This window comes from Rhinolophus sinicus, chromosome 2 (genome assembly GCF_057876585.1).
Source record: "Rhinolophus sinicus isolate RSI-liver-muscle chromosome 2, RSI-T2T, whole genome shotgun sequence".
Lineage (NCBI taxonomy): Eukaryota > Metazoa > Chordata > Mammalia > Chiroptera > Rhinolophidae > Rhinolophus > Rhinolophus sinicus.
Window position 1 is genome coordinate 30,583,268 of NC_142502.1, and position 20,641 is coordinate 30,603,908.

Sequence of the window (20,641 nt, forward strand, 5' to 3'; positions counted from 1 at the left end):
ATCATGGACATGGTGTGTGATTCTGAGATAAGTTCTGTTGAGAAGTACATTCTCTTACAGAGAAAGAATCCCTCAGAAACAGGTAACGTGACTTCATATTATCCATATTGGCAAGAACACCGCTTTTCAGTTCTCTGTTCACACAGCATACATTAGCAGAATGTAATGGACAACTCACAGGTCATAAACACATTTACTTTAGTACATAATAGCGAGTTTAATGTGTATTTTATATTTTGACTGGATAGCTGGCAGAAGGCTGAGTTCAACTAAATGTAATTTCTAAGAAGATCAATTAAGTGGATTCAGCTGGCTCTTCTCTTCAACCCAGCCTGTTTTCACATACCAAATTGTGCAGCAGCTGGTCCATTATAAATAATTTAAAGATAATATGCAAAAATTTTGGTTGTCTTTCTTCTCCCCTTCCCCACCAAATTTCTTGTACTCTTCTTTCTCCCTTCCCCTCCCTCTCATTCCTTCCCTCCTTCCCCTCCCATCTCTCATCCCCTTCCCTCTCTTCCTTTTTTCTTTCATTTTTCTCTCCTTCCACCTCTCTTTCCCCCACTCCCAATTTCTCGGTTCATGTTTGTATTTTTCAGCAATTATAGAAATAACTGGGGTAGAGAATGGAGTTGTGCTGGGAAGAGCAAGTATAATAAATTCACCTTATAAGAAGAACAAAATGTGAATTTGGGAAAACAGTTTCAAATAACAGAAGAAAGTGACAGATACTCGGAAGGATTTCTAACACAATAGGACTTAGGCCACAGTGGAAAAGCATATAGGAGATAGTAATTGTGAAACTAAATTGATTTATTACTAATACTTTGGCAAATTTGTAGAGTCCTTGAGGTAAATGAATTAGGTATTTCTAATTCTACGGAGACTCAAATTGTCATCTGCATCTGGCAGCAGGATGGCTATGTCACCTACGCCTGTGCATTTAAGACAGGTGTATTGATGTATTTTCATGCCTTATTTGCTATAGAATTTGGTTTTCCATTACCCAGAGCTGACTAATCAGGTAGCCTTCTGCGTTAGACCCAGAGATTGGTTACCTATTTTGGTATGGAATGTACTTCTAAATAATTTCAAACATAGTTATTTTTAATGCTTTTTTTAAATTTAGTGAAAAATTATAGTATCTAAGTAAAGCCCCCAAATGGAAAGACTATTTTAAACTAATCTTTTAATTAAACCCTTATTGCTTAATGTTTGTTTTATGTCCAGGAAAATAGGTAAAATTTTTGAATGTTTTGGCTTCAGGTATAATTTTGATTTGGTAAAGTATACCAGGGGTAGGGAGAATACTGTTTTTCTGAGTAACAGAGAAGTGTTGGCCTTTAGCATTTTCAGAAGTATTTTCTAAAGAGTAGAATCACTTGTAAAGTGGGAAGTGTATCATACTCTCAGCAGGCAAAAAAAATCCACTTACTGGTAGCTGTTTTTTTCTTTTTTTTTCTTTTTTCTCCTATCTTTCAGAGTCTTTGCCAAGAGCTGGAAGCAAAGTTTTATGAAGGGACTTTTAATTGGGAAAGTGTCAAGCAGCACGATGCAGCCAGCCTTCTGAAGCGGTTCATCCGGGAGCTGCCGCAGCCGCTGCTCAGTGTAGAGTATCTCACAGCCTTTCAGGCTGTCCAGAGTAAGTGCTGTCCCTCTTTGAAGACATCCTTGTACTGCTGCCATCCATATTAATTGTTTTCATGACATTTTGCATCACAGAGATTATTACTAGATATATCAGGGGTGCCAAAAAAATGCATACACATGATTGGTATTCATCTTTTGTTATTGGTATATATTGAGTATTATAATTTTAATACAGTTTTTTCCTTTCTTAAAACTTGTATACATTTTTTTGGCACCCTCCGTATTTGGTTAGGCATATTGAGTCACTGATTTCAGCGGTTCTCAAATGCCACACATTTTCCTTTTCCTTTATAAATATACATCTCTGAATAAATAGATAACAGAATGTTCTCTTTTGGTACAGATTAATTACAAGCCCTTTAATCAATACAATATACTTTCATGTTACAACCTGGAAACTTCACATTTCTTTTATAATAGAATGAGTCATGTAAAGTGTCTGATACGTTTTTCTTGCCAAGTGTTAAAAGCAACACTTACAGGAGAAGCTGTGGATTAAAAGTTATCATAAAAGCACAGCGAGATGTGGCAAAATCTGTGACTATTTTCTGAAAAATTAGCTTTTCGAAATTGTCATGCAGAAGCATAGAACAAATCATTTTTCTGCCTCATTGGTGGAGAGCAGTGGGCTTCTAATGTCGTGCCATTTTGTAGTCTTGGGCAAGCTCCCAATTAATGTCTCACATAGTTCTCAATTCCTTTCCAGTGAACAGAGAAATCTTACAAGGTTTATGTACTGTTATAATTTTCCCTTTCAATCCTAGAGGCCAACATAAAAGGAAAAATGCCATTGCCACACTCTAATGACTACATGTTTATCTTCCAAATTGGGACACTTCTGAGAGTAAAAGGGGGACACTCAATGATTACAGTGAGCTCCAGTGCTGACCAGAACTAATACAGGCTATTCTTTTTTTAAAAAAAAAAAATTTTGTTGAGATGTAATTGACATACAACATTATTAGTTTCAGATGTTCATTATAATGATTTGATATTTGTATGTATTGTGAAATGATCACCACAGTAAGTCTAGTTAATATCTGTCACCATACAGAGTTAAGGAAATTTTTTTTCTTGTCATGAGAACTTTTAAAATCTACTCAGCAACTTTCAAATATGCAATACAGTGTAACGATAGTTGCCATGCTGTACGTTACACTCCCATGACTTATTTATTTTATAATTGGAAGTTTGTACCCTCGGACCCCCTTCACCTATTTTGCCCATGCTCCTCACCCTCTGTCTCAGGCAACCACCAATCTGCTCTCTGTACCTATGAGCTTGTTTTTTGTTTTTTTGTTGTTGTTCTTTTTTTTAGATTCCACATATGCGAAAGATCATATGGTATTTGTTTTTCTCTGGCTTACTTCTTATTGTAATGCTCTCAAGATCCATCCATATTGATACAAATGGAAAGATATCATTCTTCTTAATGGCTGAATAATATTCTATTGTGTTCCAGGCTATTCTTAAACCACAATATTGAGATGATTTCCATGTGTCATCTCATAATATTTCTTCAGAATTTCTAGGGAAGACATGACTGAAATTATCTTCTGCTTAAAATATGTTTTTAATGGTTAAATTGTGCAATTTTGCACAAATTCATTGGATATGGATTAAAGGACCAAGGTTATCCCTGAAAAACGAATGCCAGAATGATTCCAAATATCCATAAGTATTACTTAAATGCAATAAGGGCTACCAAAAATGATAATAATGTACCTCTTTGACTCTTTCATTGCTGGGTGGTTTTTTTATTCATTCCACAAACGTTTATTGAACACCTATTATGTTCCAGGCTCTGTTTGACATATTCCTGTTAGAATTAATGGACTCTTACCACATAATTTGTTCACTCACCATTAGAGGAAACAAATTTCACTGTTGCAGATGCACCCTGACACCCTTTTATGGAAGGTCCAGTCTTCTGTCTTTCTATTGGGGAATAATTATCATGCAGAAGTTAAAATTATTTTAAAAGCACTGTTGTGTGTCTGCAAACATAAGGCTGCTCATCATATGATCGCATTTGGAAGTGAGCATTCTGAGAGAAAGCTCTAAGGCAGCAGCTGCTTCTCCTCATCTCCCACAAACACACTTTCAACGAGGCTTGTTGCTCAGTCGTTGTGTCTTACATTTCACAGTGATGTTTATGCCAAATAACTTTTTTCTTACAAAATGAGAAAAAAGAAATAAAGAGAAATGTTCAGTAAAGACAGGAGTTCAGATTTATTTAATTTGTCTGCAGATCTTCCAACCAGGGAGCAACAACTACAGGCTTTGAACCTTCTTATCATCCTCCTGCCTGACGCAAACCGAGACACACTGAAGGTCAGCTGGATTCATTTACTTTAAATGTCTCTCCAAACGAGGGTTTCCAGGTGGGAATTCCCGCCCGTTCGCAGGATTTTTTTTCCGCTTTACCATTCCCGAATCCCGAGATACAAACTGTTTTATGTTCTCCACGATGAATCGTTTCCACAAAGTGATGGCTGATACTACCAACCTCCTGGGTTCAAGGAGCCGATTTTCCCAATTTCCCAACCAACTTTTCTCGGGATTCCGGAACGGGAAAATGAAAAAAATTCCTGAGAACTGGTGGGAATTCCCGCCTGGAAACCCTACTCAGAACTAAGCAGACTAAGTTTTCATTATTTGTGGCAAAACAATATATCATGGAAATGTTAGTAGTCGTCTACAAAGAAAAGGCCTGTTTTTAAGGACAGATTGTGAAAATCTTTAACTCTTTATTCACTTACTTATAGGGTTGGTCATTTTAACAGTATTACCAGGTGTTTTGTGTTTTAATTTTTACTGTAACATTTCTTCTACCAAAACAGGTGGTTGAGGTTCATTTGTTAATGGAAACATGGATGCTTTTTGGTTTTTCTTTTCTTTCTATTTTTCTGCATTTGTCAAATTTTATTTAGTCAGCTTGTATTGGTATGGTGAAAAATGAATGTTTAAAAAGAAAATCCTATGAGTCATCACATATAACTGACTGCTGCCTAAAGATGTTCTTTTGTAGTTCTGTGCAGTAGAGTTTCGAATAAGTCATAATGATGATTTTAAATTGTTTGGTTAGCCAAAAGATAGACCAACTCAAATTCTGGTGATTTCTCTAAGGGCTTACCTTGAATTCCTGATGTATTTCATCATTTCAAAGTGTTTTGGTCTAATGTACGATTTAATACTATTTATTACAAGTGGTGTCAGGATTTCATAACAAATAGATTGCTCCACATTGATTTATTTTTTTAATGACAAGTTTATAGAGTAGTTGTAAAAAGTTTAATTATAAACTTTTATGAAAGAAAAAGAAAACTTAAAAATATATAATTTAGAAAGAATATGTACCTTAGGTTTTGCCATTGCATTAAAAACAACATTTTTTATACAGGTAAGGGTGCAACCCTTGCCCCTTTATCCCCTATGTTTCTTTCTATTTAAAATGAAATAGCATGTCAAGAAATTTCATGTCAAGAAAACAAAAACCACCAGTTGGTAAATCTTGGAAATTTTTTCCTATACCTCATTAAGACTCCTTGAACTGAAACTAGGTGAGTGATAGTCCTTTCATGCCCATGGAATGAAGGTTAATACTCAACTTGTCTGGATTAAGCAGTTTATGAGGATTACTGGAGTGAAAACACTGCATTGCTACAGGAGAACTTCCAAAGAATTATTCTGACATTGTGAAGTCAGAAAAAAAAAACACCTTTGACTGAAATGACTGTCAAATGAATCATTGAGAAGGCAGCATTAGGTTTTGTTTTGTTTTGGAGGCAGAGGCCAACCCCAAAAAGGGTTATATTCGTTACATTCAAATATTGTGTGACCATGGCTGCTGTGTAAGGGTGTGTACATTGTGGCTGAAACAGGCACATCTTGCCCAGGGCTAAGTGGGGACTGATTTCCAGTCTGTTCTCTGCTTGCCAGCTGTACTTCTGACACAGGGCTTCAACTACCCACAAAGAGGAATTTAATCTTGACATCTTATTCACATAACGGTGCCTATCTGTGTGTGGCCCTCTGAATGGCCAGTATAAGGTGGGAACTGAAAAACACATGATTTGCTTAAAATATGCCTGCATTTAGTTGTGGGAGGAAACATTTATTCCAGTATGGTTACTATTGGGTAAGGCTGGCCTGGAAGTCAATTTTGTACTTTGTATTTTAAAGAAAATAAATATTTTGTTTAAAAAAATATTTTTAACAATGTTTAGTGTAGTTTTAATTTTCACCTCGAAAGTTTCTGGGAGCACAGTTTTAGAGGTAAGGTGAGAAATACATGGGGGGGGGAGGATAAAATTGGAAAATGCAAACAAGTAATTTTACTAATTTCCTTAAGCTTTAGTAGTTTAGTTAGCCAGTTCTGATGAAGGTTTCAAACAGGAATTCTAACTATAGAAACATTGAGACAAGAGTACCATATGTACAAGAGAATAAACCATTTAAATTTAGTTTTATAAACGAGAAGGGAAACTCAGTCACAAGGAAATTTCAGGAAGCTTAATGTGAACTTCTCCAATTTTTCCAGTTCTCGTGCCATTCCTTCAGTTGTCATTTGAAGGGGCAGAACCATGTGTATGACTTGTGTGAACTAGTTCTCCAGCACATCTAAGGGTTAAGAAGTGCTGTGTTAGACACTATATCACAGTTTAAGTCTAAAGCTACAGGTGTCTTTGGGGCTGCTTGACCAGGTTTTTTTTTGTAACCTTGGATTATTTTGCCTTTGAACTAATGATCATATTTTCCTTTGCATTGGAGGAATAACAAAGACTGATATTAAAATATCCACGGGGGATCCATGTAAATATAATCATTGGCATTTGTTTATCATTTTTGTAGTTTTTAAGAAAAATATTAAGTTTACTGTGGTAACATGAGTTAATAACATTATATAAAATTCAGGTGTACAACTTTATAATATGCTATTTGTATACTCTGTTGTTTACTCACTGCCCACTGTCCAGTCTCCCTCCATCACCATATGTTTGATCCCCTTTACCCTCTTCATCTTCCCCCCAATCCTCATCCCCTCTGGTACCTACCATTCTGTTGTCTGTTTCTCTGAGTTTGTTTTCTTGTTTGTTTTGTTTTGTTTGTTCATGTGTTGCTTTTTGCTTTATATCCCACATGAGTGAAATCATATGGTTCTTGTCCTTTTCTGTCTGACTTATTTCACTTAGCAAGATCCATCCATGTTCTTGCAAATGGTAGCATCTCATCCTTTTTTGTGGCTGAGTAATATTCTATTGTATTTTATATATGTGTGTGTGTGTGTGTGTGTGTGTGTGTGTGTGTGTGTGTGATCTTTATCCAATCATCCATCAAAGGACACTTAGGTTATTTCCATGTTTTAGCCACTGTAAATAATGCTATGAACATAGGGCTACATAAATCTTTACGAATAAATGTTTTCAAAATTTTGGGGTAGATACCCAGAAGAGTGATTGATGAGTCATATGGTAACTCTATTCTTAATTTTTTGAGGAAGTTTATTAACATGCATTGTCTCACTTACTCCAGGCAGGTAGGAGATTTGTATTCCCACTTGACAAATGACAAGATTTTAAAGAGCAGAGACGTCTAAAGGTTATCCTAATATCACACACAACTAATAAATAACTATGCTGGGACTTACACTGGATTTTCAGAAAGTGAGTCCAGTGATACTTATAAAATGCCGCACTGGTGATAGATGCTTTTTTAAAGGGCAGTTCTTACAGTGCAGATGAAGAAAAAAATACATCTGAAGATGAAGTTCTTTCAGCAGGGGCTAGGCTAACGTTTTCTTAATTCTATATCTACTCACACATTGTAATATTCTTATAGTATTATTTTGAATAACCTTACTGCATATGCACACCACAATTAAAATGGTTCATTACCTAATCTCTCTAAATTTATGCTCATAAAGAAAGAGATACACTGGCGCCTGAATGATTATTCTGGTCTCTGAAAGAAAATTAAATATTTTTTCCAAACCTCACCAATTAATCTTTTGTCTTCATTTGAGAAGGTATTGTCTATAAAACCTTATGCTTTGATTACAATTTAACTTACCGCGCACTGTACTGGAATAGACACATAAATCTCATTATTAGATACTAAGGGTATGCCTTTATTTTTTTTTTTTCAAAGTTTTGAGATCTATACAGCATCCAAACTTGATTCAAGATAATGTTAGGAGCTCTCCCCCCACTGAAATCCTGCGAGCAATAACACAAGGGTTTTTTTATTTGTTTTGTTTCGATTTTCCATTTTGGTATCGTTTATTTGAACTTTCTTCGTGTAGGTATTTTAAGCTAAATAAGAAAATGCGATTGTTTTAGTAGGTGAGAGTTCAGAAACAAAAGCCAGATAGACCTCCAATTAAATTTCTTCTCCACTGTTTGCTAGCTATGTAACCTCTGGTAAGTTATTTACATTCTCTTAGACATTGTTTCCATCTGTAAAGTGGGAGTACTTACAGCACCTGTGTCCAGTACAGATTAAGTGAGATGAGCTTTGTGGTGTGCTTAAAACAATGCCTCGCCCATAGAAAACACTGAATGCTTGTGCAGTTATTGTTATTGTTCTGGACCAAAATTAACTTAAGAAAGAAAGCAAAAGAAGAACATAAAGCCTGAAGTGCTATCAGGAAGGGGGAGATTTTCCTGTGGCTTTTGTTCAGGGTAGGCTTAGAGGACACCTGAGTGTTGGCAATAGAGTTGGAAAGTGGGTGGCATCAAACTGAGCATAAACAAGCCGTTTCTGATGAAAAGTTCCTTCTCATTCATTCATTCATTTTTAAAAAACAAAAGACTCTTTGTCTTCAGTCCCCGTTTCGCCCCATCATGCTCTCCATTCTTTTCAGATTTCATGTCATTTAGCTATTATGTACCTTAAAGCAAGTGAAACTGAGGTTATATGAGCCTTTTTAAGGGAATTTTTTTTTTTTAATTCCTGGAGATAAAAGTATAGCACTTCTGAAGCATGTGAATACCTGTATAATATTTTAAAATCCTTTTCAGTGCTCCACAGCTCAGTTAGGCTCCTGGTCTGACACTTCTCCATTCCTCTGCCTACCACCTAGTTCATGTGTGTGTCCTCTGCCTTTTTCCCCATAGTCCTTAGTAGAAGCAAAGCACCACCTCAGCGTGTGTTAACCAAATAGAGAAGCTTTGATGACACTGCCTGTTGGATGAGGCTCACTGACTGTGGTTATGCACAACTTACTGTTTTTAACTAAATAAAAAAAATCCCATAGGCTACAGTGCTTTCATCTCCTATCTTCACGTACAACAAAAATCTCAGACTCATTTGTGTTTCAGGCCCTGCTTGAATTTCTTCAAAGAGTAATAGACAATAAAGAGAAAAATAAGATGACGGTCATGAATGTAGCAATGGTCATGGCCCCGAATCTCTTCATGTGTCACACATTGGGTTTGAAATTCAGTGAACAGCAAGAATTTGCAATGGCAGCTGGCACAGCTAATACCATGAACTTATTAATTAAGTATCAAGGACCTCTGTGGACAGTAAGTATGTATTTTTAAGCCCTGTTAATGAGTGATGAAATCTAGATTCTGGAGTCTTTTTATTGTTATCTTCTCTATAAAAGTAATTGATACAGGTGATTTCAAATGCGATTTTTTAAAAAGAAATTAATGTCCATTAAATTTCAATTTTGAAAGTGCCAACGTTATTTCATTATTTCAATTTGGTCACTTCTAAAATATTTTATTTTGCTAATATAACTTCTGAGGATCATTTTTTCCTGGATTATGGATAGCTGTCAGCTCTTATTTGTGAGTTTTTCTTTCTCTTTTGACAGGAGAAGCTAGCCGGCTATTATAAGGGGACTGTAGGTTAGCTGGAGGCTAGGTTGTAGAAAGGTGGCCGCTAAAGGGACCAACTGCTGAGGTGGTGGCCTCTAATGCCAGTCACCTTAGACAGTCTCCAATCTAAGCATACAAGGTATAGAAGAGGACCACTATGTCCTTGAACTTCAAGTCTCTTTTTGAAACGTACACAATGGGTGCTAAATTGTATCATGTGGATGCTCAGTACACATGTGAATGAATAATACAACGCATTTTGTTTCACAGATTTAATGAAGAGTACATGTAAAATGGCATAATCTTATCAAAAAGACAAAACCTTTACTTCTCTCCAAATTAAAGAAATAAATATAATTATTTCCATAGTTCAAAATGGTGCCACTTCTTTTTCCTCTCCAGACTTAATCTCATTTCTCCATAGATTCCCAAGTTTCTTGTCAATCAAGTGAGGAGACTAAATACCGCGTTTCTTAAAAAAGATAAAAAAATGAGGAAGAAATTGCTGAAGAAAATGGCTTACGACCGAGAAAAATATGAAAAGCAAGATAAGAGTACAAATGATGTAAGAAAAACTTGAAGATACATGTTTATACAGATTTCAGTATTGTTTTTAATATTACATATGCGACAAAGACAAAGAGTTTTATATGTTTTTGTAGTATGACTTTCTACACACTTACTAGACCCTGGTACTATTTATAAGTTAACGGCATCAGTAGCAATAACTGAACTCCTACGACTACTAATGCTCAGTATTGATAGTTGCTCAGGTGTTGGTGATTTAACATGTGATTTGTTAATGGGTAACAAAGGATAACAAGACCAGAATGTCTCAACACCCACCCACCCACATTTAAACAGCAAAGGTCTTCCTGGAGATTCCAGTTGCCCAGTGAATGTGTAATGTCTAGTGAGTAAAGAGTCCCTTGTGTAAACCAGTAGTCTTTTTTTTCTTTAATATTTCTAATCTGTAAAATAGAGAAAAATAACTAACCAAGATAGACAAATAGATCAATGTTTGTTTTGTGCCTAGGCTCCTTCTTGGACTTCAGTAAGTACTTAAAAAGCTTCTTGATTGGATTGTAAGAAGAAATTTGGAGAAACTTTTATTGGAACAAAGAAAATTAAATTAGAAAAGAACTATCTAAATATTAATATTTACAAACTGCTGTAAGAACGTATTAAAAACTGGGTTTAAAATAATGAAATATGCATGAAAAACATTTATGCAGTGAGTTACCACAGCTCTAATTTAAGATCATGAAATGAAAATGTTTCCATTGTTCCATTTACAGTGAAGACACCCCCACCATCAGCACCTCTATTGAGGTTAGTCAGTTACATGCTGCCATCTTGTGGAATAATGTGGAAATGGCAATTATCAGCCTTTGATTTTTCTGCTGTGGCCTACTTAGGGATCCAGAAATTGTTAAAGAAAAAAAAAAAATCTTTATTTATAGCTTTCACTGTTACAAAATAACATTTTCTTGGCATTAAACATTTTTAGTCAATTTTGAAGTATCTTTAAAACAAATTAAATGAAGAGAAGATATAAATAGTATTTACATTCTTTGAGAAAGCTTGATATTATCATAGGTTAGGAAGGATTTTTGAGATACCATTTTTGTTTAACTTAAGATGTTCTATTTCCTCTAAAATCTTTATAAGTATGTGAATATCTTCTTGTTTTGCAGCTTTGCTTATTCATATTAACTTAGGTGACTTTGGAGCCTTGTCTTTTTTGGTAAGGCCGTTAGAACGTGATTCTCTGAGGCACCGTATTTATCTAAGGAAACAAAATGTGTGCTTTACCCTTTTAATAATCAAAGTTACTTTTTTGGTGACATTTAAATAATTTTGTCATTTGCAGATAAACAGCATTTACTTGGATTTCTTTAGTTTGTACTTGGGGTTCATTAGGTGTGAGCTGATCTGAGAATTGTCTCTACTAGTTAGAAGCTGTATTGTCATTTTAAGGCTTGGGATTTAAACCTCAGTTTTCTCATATATTAGTTCTGACTCAGTTTCTCTGAGTTTTGGTTTTCTCTCCTGAGAAATGCAGCGATTCTTTTAACAAAATGCTACTAATTGCCTCTTGCGTGCTAAGCCCCTACTCACTCCCTGTGAGGTATTCAAACGGAGCTGGGGCTGGTGTTTACCCCACAGGGAACGAGGAAAGGTTGGGCTCAAAGAGACTAGAGGTGTGTGATGGAGGCCTGACCAGGGTATCCTGGCCTACAAAACAGGAAGTGGGCATCAGAGAGAAGTAGAACTGAAATGTGAAAAAAAATATGTTGGTTTTATTTAGGCATCAAATTGAAGAGAGAGGTCTCCTTAGCAGAGGAAGCTTCTTGGCAGAGTGACAGCATGGCCCACAGTGAAGGGTCATTTGGCCTGTCATTGTGGCTGAAAAATGTTAATCAGTTGCCAGAAATTTTTTTCCAAGTTACTATCATTTTATTAGGGAGAATAAATATACATAGGAAATTACAGAACAACAAATAAAGTACAAGATAATGTCAAATACTATGAATATGTGGTGAGTCACTAAATAATTAGAGTTTTCTGCATAAGTTTCCATCAGTTGCCAGAATTTTAAAACTAAAAAGATGACATAAAAATCTGGATTCCCATCTTATAATAACTTGACAAATTGGATGTAGGAGCATCCCCATGTTCCCTCTCAGTAGGGAACCTGCTCTCCTACAGGGTAGCTGTTGCCTGGGTCTGAGTAGCAGCTGTTTCCTTTGGATGGAACATGGGCCATCTACTCTGCTACAAGCCAGTGTAACACCCCCACCCCTCACCCCCGACTCTTCCCACAAATCATTTGAATACGCAGGACAAAATTATAGAACATGAAACTGCCTGGGACATACTACTATTCATTTGTTAAACCACTGCTTGCTGTGTGCCTGTTATATGCCAGCCATTGTACTTGAAATACAGTATTGAACAAATCAGCTAAAGATCACTACTGTTATCTCTACAACTTAAATTCTATAATCAAAAATAAATAGAATATGCAAACACATAGAATCTTAGTATGTGATAAATGCTCTAAAAAGAATAAAGCATAGTTGAGCAGAAAAGGGAATTGAGAGGAGCATACTCTTGCGTTATTAAGTTGGGTGGTCAGGGTATTACTCATCTGAGTGAAGATGTGAAGGAGGGCAGGCAGCTGAGCTGGGTGTACATGAGAGAAGCTCGGCCCAAGCAGAGGAAGCAGTCTACACAAAAACCTTAAGGCATGAACTTTCTTGGGCATTTAAGGACTAGCAAGGGGTGATTGTGACTGGAATGGAGCCAGCAAGGGGGATGGTAGTAAGAAATGAGGTCACAGGGACAGTGGGACCAGGTTATGGAAGGCTTTATAGGCCATCGTTAGGAATTTGGATTTACCCTGTGTGAAGTGGGGTCTTTGCAGCATTTTGAGCAAAGGCTTGAAAATCTATGTTTTAAAATGACCCTGTGGGCTGTTGTGTTGCGAATGGATTCTAGGAAAGAAAGCAAGGATAGAATCAGGAGATCATTTAAGAGGTCCATGAAATCTATATGAGAGAGTGTTTGTAGAGTGTTTGCACTGGAAGTGGAGAAGTGATCAGATTCTGGATATATTTTGAAGTTAGAGCCACTGGATTTCTTGGTGCTGAAATGATATGAGTTGTTAGAGAAAGAAGTCAAGAATGACGTGAAGGTTTTGGGGCTGAGTTGGAAGGATGGAACTGACACTTAGGAAAGATCACACAATGTCAATTTGGTACCTCTTGTGTGTGAGATGTCAGTTAGCTATCTAAGTGGGGATGTTTAAGTGTGTTTGGAGGGAAAACTAGGTCATACTGGCTGGCCAGTGAGGTGCATGGAGAGGCAAGGGCAGAAAAAAGGAAGAAATATGCTTCAAGGCGGAGCCAGGCTTCTATTCTGTGTATGACCGGGAACTACTGAAAGTTGTAATCGGGAGTTACATGCTTCTACAGTTGACTCTTGAAGAACAAGGGTTTGAATTGTTCTGCTTATACGTGAATTGTTTTTCAGTAAATGCAGTCAGCCTTCCATATTGCAGGATTCACATCTGTGGATTCAACCAACCATGGATCCAAAACAGTATTTTTGATTTCGATCCGTGGTTGAGAATTGCAGATGTGTAGGCCTGGCTGTGTGAGTTCTATGACATTTAATATAAGGGACTTGGGCATCCTAGGATTTTGGTATCTGGGGGGTGTGGGGGTGGACCAATCCCCTGTAGATATTGAGGGCCCGACAATATTTGCATGTTAATATAGTTTCTATGAAGACAGGTGAAGGAAAGATTGGAGGAGCGAAAGATAGGCAGTTAGGTAGCAGATGTTGGCTAACTTCTTTGTTGATGGGAGTATATAAATCGGTAGAATCCTTTTGGAGAGCAGTGTGGTAAAAAGGATAGAGGTGATTAGTTAAATATGTTATGGAATAAATATGTAATAAAACACCATGGAGATATACAAATGTATATATTGACATTGTAAGATATTTGTAGTATGTTGAAGAAAACTTACAAATCAGTGAATAATATATTGCTACATTTTGTAAGGGGTAATAATTAGCACTATTTTAAATGTTACCAGAGGTCAGGAATTATGCTAATCATTTTATGGACAGCATCTCATTTAAAATTCATAGTAGCTTAATGTGTTATATTATTATATTATATATTATTATATAATATATTATTATAATATAATATAATAATGTATTATTATATTATTAACTTACTCAAGGTTATCTAGACAAAAAGTGGTGGAACTTGAAACCAAATCGATGTGATTTTAAATCCAGGTCTCTACCATTATCCTCAGTTTCCCACTGATTACAGAAAAACTCTGAGAAGTGATATATACCAAAATCCTGGGCTTACGGTTGGTAATACACTGAATATGTATTCCTGCCATTATAAAAACTGATCATTATACAGCTTTTGCAAGAGTCGTGGAACGAGCCTAGGCCCAGCAAAGGGAATGGAAAGAAGTGTTGAATGTGAGCAGGTAGGACCCACAAGATGTGGAAACTGATTGGATGTGAGGAGTGTGGAAGAAAGAGGACACTAGAATGACTAGAGTGACGTTATCATCAATATAAGGCATCATGCAAAAGGGACAGACATTTGATAAGGAAGTCCGTTTTCGACATTTGGGTTGACATGCTTGTGTGGAAGTTGGCCGTGTGGGCCTCATGCTTGGGGATAGCCAGAGCTGGAAGTGTGCATTTGGGATCAACATAGAGATTCTAGTTGAAGCCACAGAGTGGTTCCTGTTAAACAAAGTGTATATGTGGTGTAAGAAAATTAAAAGGCAAAGACAGCTGTCTGGGGACAAAAAGGAGCTGGTAAAAGAGGCCAAGAAATGATAGGAAGTAAGAGAAAGTTGAAAACTGTAGTGTCTTAGAAACTCGGGAGGAAAAGTAAAGGAAAAGAGGTTGGTTGGCAGTACCTAATTCTACAGAGAAGTTGACTAAGGATAGAGGTCCACTGCATTTTGCATTTGAAAGGTCAGTTGTGACATCCTCCGAAGCATTGTCAGTGTTAATGGAATAAGCCAGATGGCCAGAGATGGAAGAATGAAAGATAAAAGATTGTAGAACATCAAAATTCATCATATTTTTTAAAGCACTCTGTGTGACATTAATGCTAACTATATGTAATCAAGCATTCATGTTATTAAGGCATGCTTAACTAGGTAGATTAATAGTATGAATCAGGTTGTAAGGGAACCCTCAACCTACCCCTCATCCTACTTAATAAGACAAATATTTTTAATGACTACAGCATATTAATTGTTTGGTATAAACATGAATTTCTTAAATGCTAATAAGGCTTATCTGTTAATTATAGCAGGAAGAAACACTTGGGGAAAAATAACAAAATTGTAGGCCATTGCAAACAACCACTTAATGGTAGCCTTCAATTTACAGTTGGGATTGATATATCTCACACACACACACACACACACACACACACACACACACACACACACACACACACATACATTTGTACCACATCACACACCAGAAGTCAGGTGGCTTGGAGACATAGTCCTAGCTTTGCCATTAATGAGACATTAATAACAAATCATTTTATCTCTCCGGACTTCAGTTTATTCTATAAAATGAGAGGCTAAGACCAGATGAATGGGGTTTAACCAGAAGTATGCCATAGAGACACATGTGGTATTATTAAAAACAAAAACAACTGGGACACACCCTGGCCCTACTGGCCAGAGTCTCCCAGAGCAGGACCTAGGCATGTTTATTGTATAGAAATTGTAAGGGAGATTTTCTCCTATTTGGTGTGTGTGTGTACATGCACATATATTTAATTTTACGGGATTTTTCTAACATAAAAATAGAATACTGGATGAACCCCCACAAACCCATCACCAATAGTCAAACACTTTTTTCTGATCTTGTCCCATCTTATCTCCTACACCTTTTTTTCTTTTAGTATTTGTAAGAAAATCACAGACCTCCCATCATTTCACCCATAATTTTCTCAGATTGCATCTCTTCCTAATAAGGAGCTGGGACAGCTTTGATGAGCGTCTGGTTATGGTTATGAATTACTAAATCATGGAAGTTTCAAGTCCATTGTGGACCTAAATTTGTATAATTTTTCTTTTCTCACTTAAGCTTACCTCTCAAAGTAAAGGGAAGCTGTGCATTTGTGAGAGAGTGTGGGCACTGAGTGGGGTTCTGTGAGAGTCTGTGAAATAAGCAAAACTGCCCAGCACATCTGCCCTCATTGATAGAGGAAACAAAAATTCTGTATCCTATGGTTAACTTCAGTGTTAACTTGGGATGATATAGTGTCATGCCCTTCATTTACAGTTGAGAAACTCAGGTTTTAGAGAGCTTACATGACTTGCTAAAAGTTAAAAAATAGTCTTGTGTTGTTTTAAGGTTTAGGGCTTTGGACATCAAAAAGAAATCTGTTGCTGCCATTTTCTGCCATTCTTCTCCAGAGCAGTCTTGGAGTTGGCAGCCGTGCAGTGTGGACTCTGGGTTTTGTGTGTGTGTGGGGATGCGTGTGTTTAGTTACATCTCCATTTAGAATTCCATCTCTGGTTTCATTGAACATTTATGACCCAAAGCATTCTTGCAGGTCTTATTTTAAGCATCTGTTCTAGGTCTGGAAATGGCATCTAGATCTACTTGGGACCCCATGTGGAAAAGCAAATTACAATATCAAGCACACAATCTTGTTTCTTTTAAAGACAATCTTTATATATACATATATAGTGCAGAAAATACCATATAAAAAGAAAATAGCAGAACTTAATTCATTAAAATTAAATGTTTATTAACTCTGGAAGTTATTTCAGGCCCTTCTTGAAAATTCTCTAGGTCTGTGAGTTGGATAAAAGTTTAGCATTTGGATAACAAAGACCCAATTATAATCAGCACTTAGTTCAAGGTAGTAGAGAATGCTTTCTATATTTTTACCTTCAATCAGAATAAGGTGATGAATATGTCATTTTAGTTTAAGATACCTTGCTAAAATGTCCTTGTTTAATCTTCTGAAATATTTGTTATATGTGGCCTTTTTTTGAGAAAGCTGTATTTCCAGTTTGCCCTTTTGAAGATAAAGGTTTTTCTGTAGTATTAAAAACATCAGCTTTACATTTAAATTAAATTCTAATAAAAAAGAATAACGTATCTTTTAAAGGTCTAACATTAAATTTCTAATCTCTAGAGTGCAAAAATAGCAATGTAGTGTTTCTCTACACCTCATGAAAGATACTAAAATCTCTGTTTATTAAGCCAAATAATAATAAAATAATTTTTATAAATATACTTTAGTTCAAAATGTAAGACGTGAGGATTGTAAAAAACCATTTTCTCATAATAGTCTTTGATTGCATAAGAAATTAACTAACATTTTGTCAGTTGTAAAATCCTTTGTGACTAAATTTTAATTGTGTTAGTAAAGACTTGTCTTGCTGTATGTACATCACATAACTTCAGCTCACAACTGCGCGTGCACTCACACACACACATACACAAAACTAAGGGACAGAAAGCTGTTAAGACAAAAAAATGAGTGAAACAGGAAGGTTACAAAGATAATACTATCCACAGACTCAGTTATTATTATGGCTTAAGTTAAGAACAGACTGTTTGGCTTAATGCTCAGGCATGTTGTATCTGTTTGAAGCTTGGCAACTCAATGTAATTAGTATACTAATAGCTTTAGTGTTTAATACAGCATGATGCTGGAGCTTAATAGTAGTTGTCATACACCATTTAAACAAGAGCTTTGGCATCATTTGTTGTTTATCTTCTTTAGTAAATATCATTTGGCCACCCTTGTGAAGATATCCAGGAAAAACTTTCCAAAAACAACTTTTAAACTCTTCATCTTTAACTGTTACATCTCCAGTTAAACACATTTCTTTTCTACCAGTAAAGGGCATGATTGATTCAAATTGAGTCACTCTTAGTCTTTATATTGTTGTCAGAATTTGGATGGGATGTAGTCCCACAGAAATAAACACTTTTGAGAATTGTTCCTACCCGCCCCTTGCCCCCCCACACACACACCCCCATGGAGACAGACAGACACACATCCATGCTGCTAGTACACGGGCTCCTTAGTTGTCAGGGAACGGGCCAGTCAATCAAGGAAGGTGCTATGTGCCACTGTAGATCTAATGAATAGCTTTTCAGAGGCATTGCTACCGTGTTTCCCCGAAAATAAGAAGGGGTTTTATATTAAAATTTGCTCTGAAAGATGTATTAGGGCTTAGGTTCAGGGGATGTCATCCTGAAAAATCACACTAGGTCTCATTTTCCAGTTAGGTCTTATTTTCAAGGAAACACGGTATTACAGCTCTATGTGAAATCGGTCAAAATTGTATAGTTCGTTGTTTGGGAAGGGTTAAAACTGTTCCAGAGCTGGCCTACCTTCACCCCCTGCACCTTGAGAAGGGTGTGAGAAATGTTTAATTTGACAGCCATAAGGAACCTGTACCTATGCCACTCCCCATCTGGCAAAAGGCAGAATGCGGCAATTACGTGCCGTTTCACATATACATGAGAACTCTTATGTGGCCTCAAAAACAGGTAGCTTCCTTCCAAACTCTCATTATTAGAGAGGCTCTGGATTCCTGTGTCAGATGTGGTGCTTTTGGATGCAACCCCTGACACTATAAGGAAGCTTGGCTGTGCTTTCCAAAGTATGATCCCTGAACTCAGAAAGTGTAGGCTGTGGTCGTATTATTAGAGGCCTTCCGCTGTTCATAAGACGTCTTGGAGCAGAAGTGGCCACATCCTGAAGCAGGTGAATGCTGATGTTGGTAACTGCGTGTAGGAGTAAGTGACTGAATGATCCCTGTAGCATCCTTAATTCCTTTCTTTCACTCTTTCCTGTCTTCTGAGTAGTAGAGGAAATAGCATGTGGTACATAAGGGCAACTTAATTGGGTTCTTTTAGACAATGTTCCTACAACTATATTTTGTTCTAAAGGAAATACATGTTGGTACACTTTATTTTATGCTAGAGAGATTTTACAATTATTAGCATACCATTTTAGTGAGAAATACTTTTCAATGATTCATTTAATCAATAAACAGAGATAGATGGCTACAGATGTGACTCAGACATGTGGCGTGTAACTAGACTATCGGTGTCATATCCTAGGATCCCCATCATAAAAGAGATTCAGTGGAAATTTCAGTGTGAGGGAGGAAATTCCTTTTGACTCTGTGGATCATGGAAGGTTCTGTGGAGTTTGAGGTATTTGAGCTGGGTCTTGAAAAAATTGATAATGAGGTATTTCAGAAGTGAAGTAGAACATACAGAAAAAAACCTAATGCAACAATGACCTGCCATTTCACATATATAGGAGAACTCTAAAGATATGAAAGCATGGGTGTTTGTAGCCAATTTTGACTGGCCTTTTTTATTCAAACAATAGAATGCGCCCCAAGGAATAGTGGTGGGAAGGCAGGGAGTGGAGTGAGGTTGCCATATCCCTGAACTCTCTTTGACAATACATTATTTTTCTGGATCATTTTGCTCTTGTAACTCATTTATTGTGGGCTTTCTATATATAAAAAATCAGGGGTGGTCAGTTAGCTTAGTTGGTTAGAGCATGGTGCTGACGACACCAACGTTGCCGGTTCAATCCCCACATGGGCCACCGTGAACTGTGCCCTCCTTAAAAACAAACAAACAAAAAATCAACTTAATCATATTATTTTCCTTCACTTCAAATGTCAGCATGGATTTGCCTGACTTTGATATTCTAGGGTTGGGTAAAGTGTGATGATGGGGACCATTTTTTGTCACCATTACTTTCACCATAGAAAACCTATATGTAAGGATATTTGGCACAAGGATTTGCATAGAATTCCCTAACCTTTAAATCAGCGTAACGTAGATGGTTATCTGCAAACCCTAGCCTGCCATTCTTGGCCATCCATAATATAATAATAATAATAATAATAATAATAATAATAATAATAGACTAACAGAATTCAAAATTCAATATTTGTTTCCCTACTGAGTGGACAAAGTGAACTGGGTTTTATGAAGATAGACTCAGTGCTTCAACTGCCGCTATTACAATTTTCACTCCAGCATTCAGTTGTCAGGGCCAGTCTATTGGTTTCTATCTCCTATGAGGAAACACACGGTTGAGGCCCGACCAGCAGACAGAATGGCCTCAGCAGAATATAAGCTGGGAGGAAAGCCATGAGAGAAGTGCGTGTAGCATAATCCCTGAGTTCTAAGATACACCATTGATTTAATAACTGCTTTGAAAATTTGAAAGAAAAAAAGGTACCGCTGCCCGTGAAATGCCCCATCCATTGTAAGAAGCCACTCATTTTCCAAAATGTTACAAGTGAAAACATGTCACGTAATTAAGGAAAAAGGTAAGGTAGTCTTATATCCTAGAAGCAAGATAGAGGTCAGAGACTAGACTAGGTGTCAAGCCAAACTACATGCCTCAGAAATTGGAAGTCAGCAAACCAAACCAGTGGTTCAGGATGGATGGGAGAGAGGAAGCAGGAGCTGAAAGGTCTGAGCATGGGCTAGGATTGGGACGTCCTTTAGGGATCAGGTTGTGCCCAGCATCCCCAGGACAAGTTAGAGAAGGACACTTGGAATGCAGTCTCTCACCCAGC

General features: G+C 36.8%; 1 protein-coding gene across 5 annotated transcripts in view; it reads left to right on the forward strand.

Annotated features, from left to right (window-relative positions):
* The window catches only part of ARHGAP18 (Rho GTPase activating protein 18), a 173,680-nt gene that overhangs the window by 144,225 nt on the left and 8,814 nt on the right, over window positions 1-20,641 (forward strand). For all 5 annotated transcript variants that reach the window (XM_019729432.3, XM_019729431.3, XM_019729435.3 and 2 more), the window contains exons 9-12: window positions 1,483-1,642; window positions 3,902-3,984; window positions 8,973-9,179; window positions 9,904-10,044. In XM_019729432.3, coding sequence (XP_019584991.3) covers window positions 1,483-1,642; window positions 3,902-3,984; window positions 8,973-9,179; window positions 9,904-10,044 — 591 coding nt within the window. The remainder of the gene's footprint in view (window positions 1-1,482; window positions 1,643-3,901; window positions 3,985-8,972; window positions 9,180-9,903; window positions 10,045-20,641) is intronic.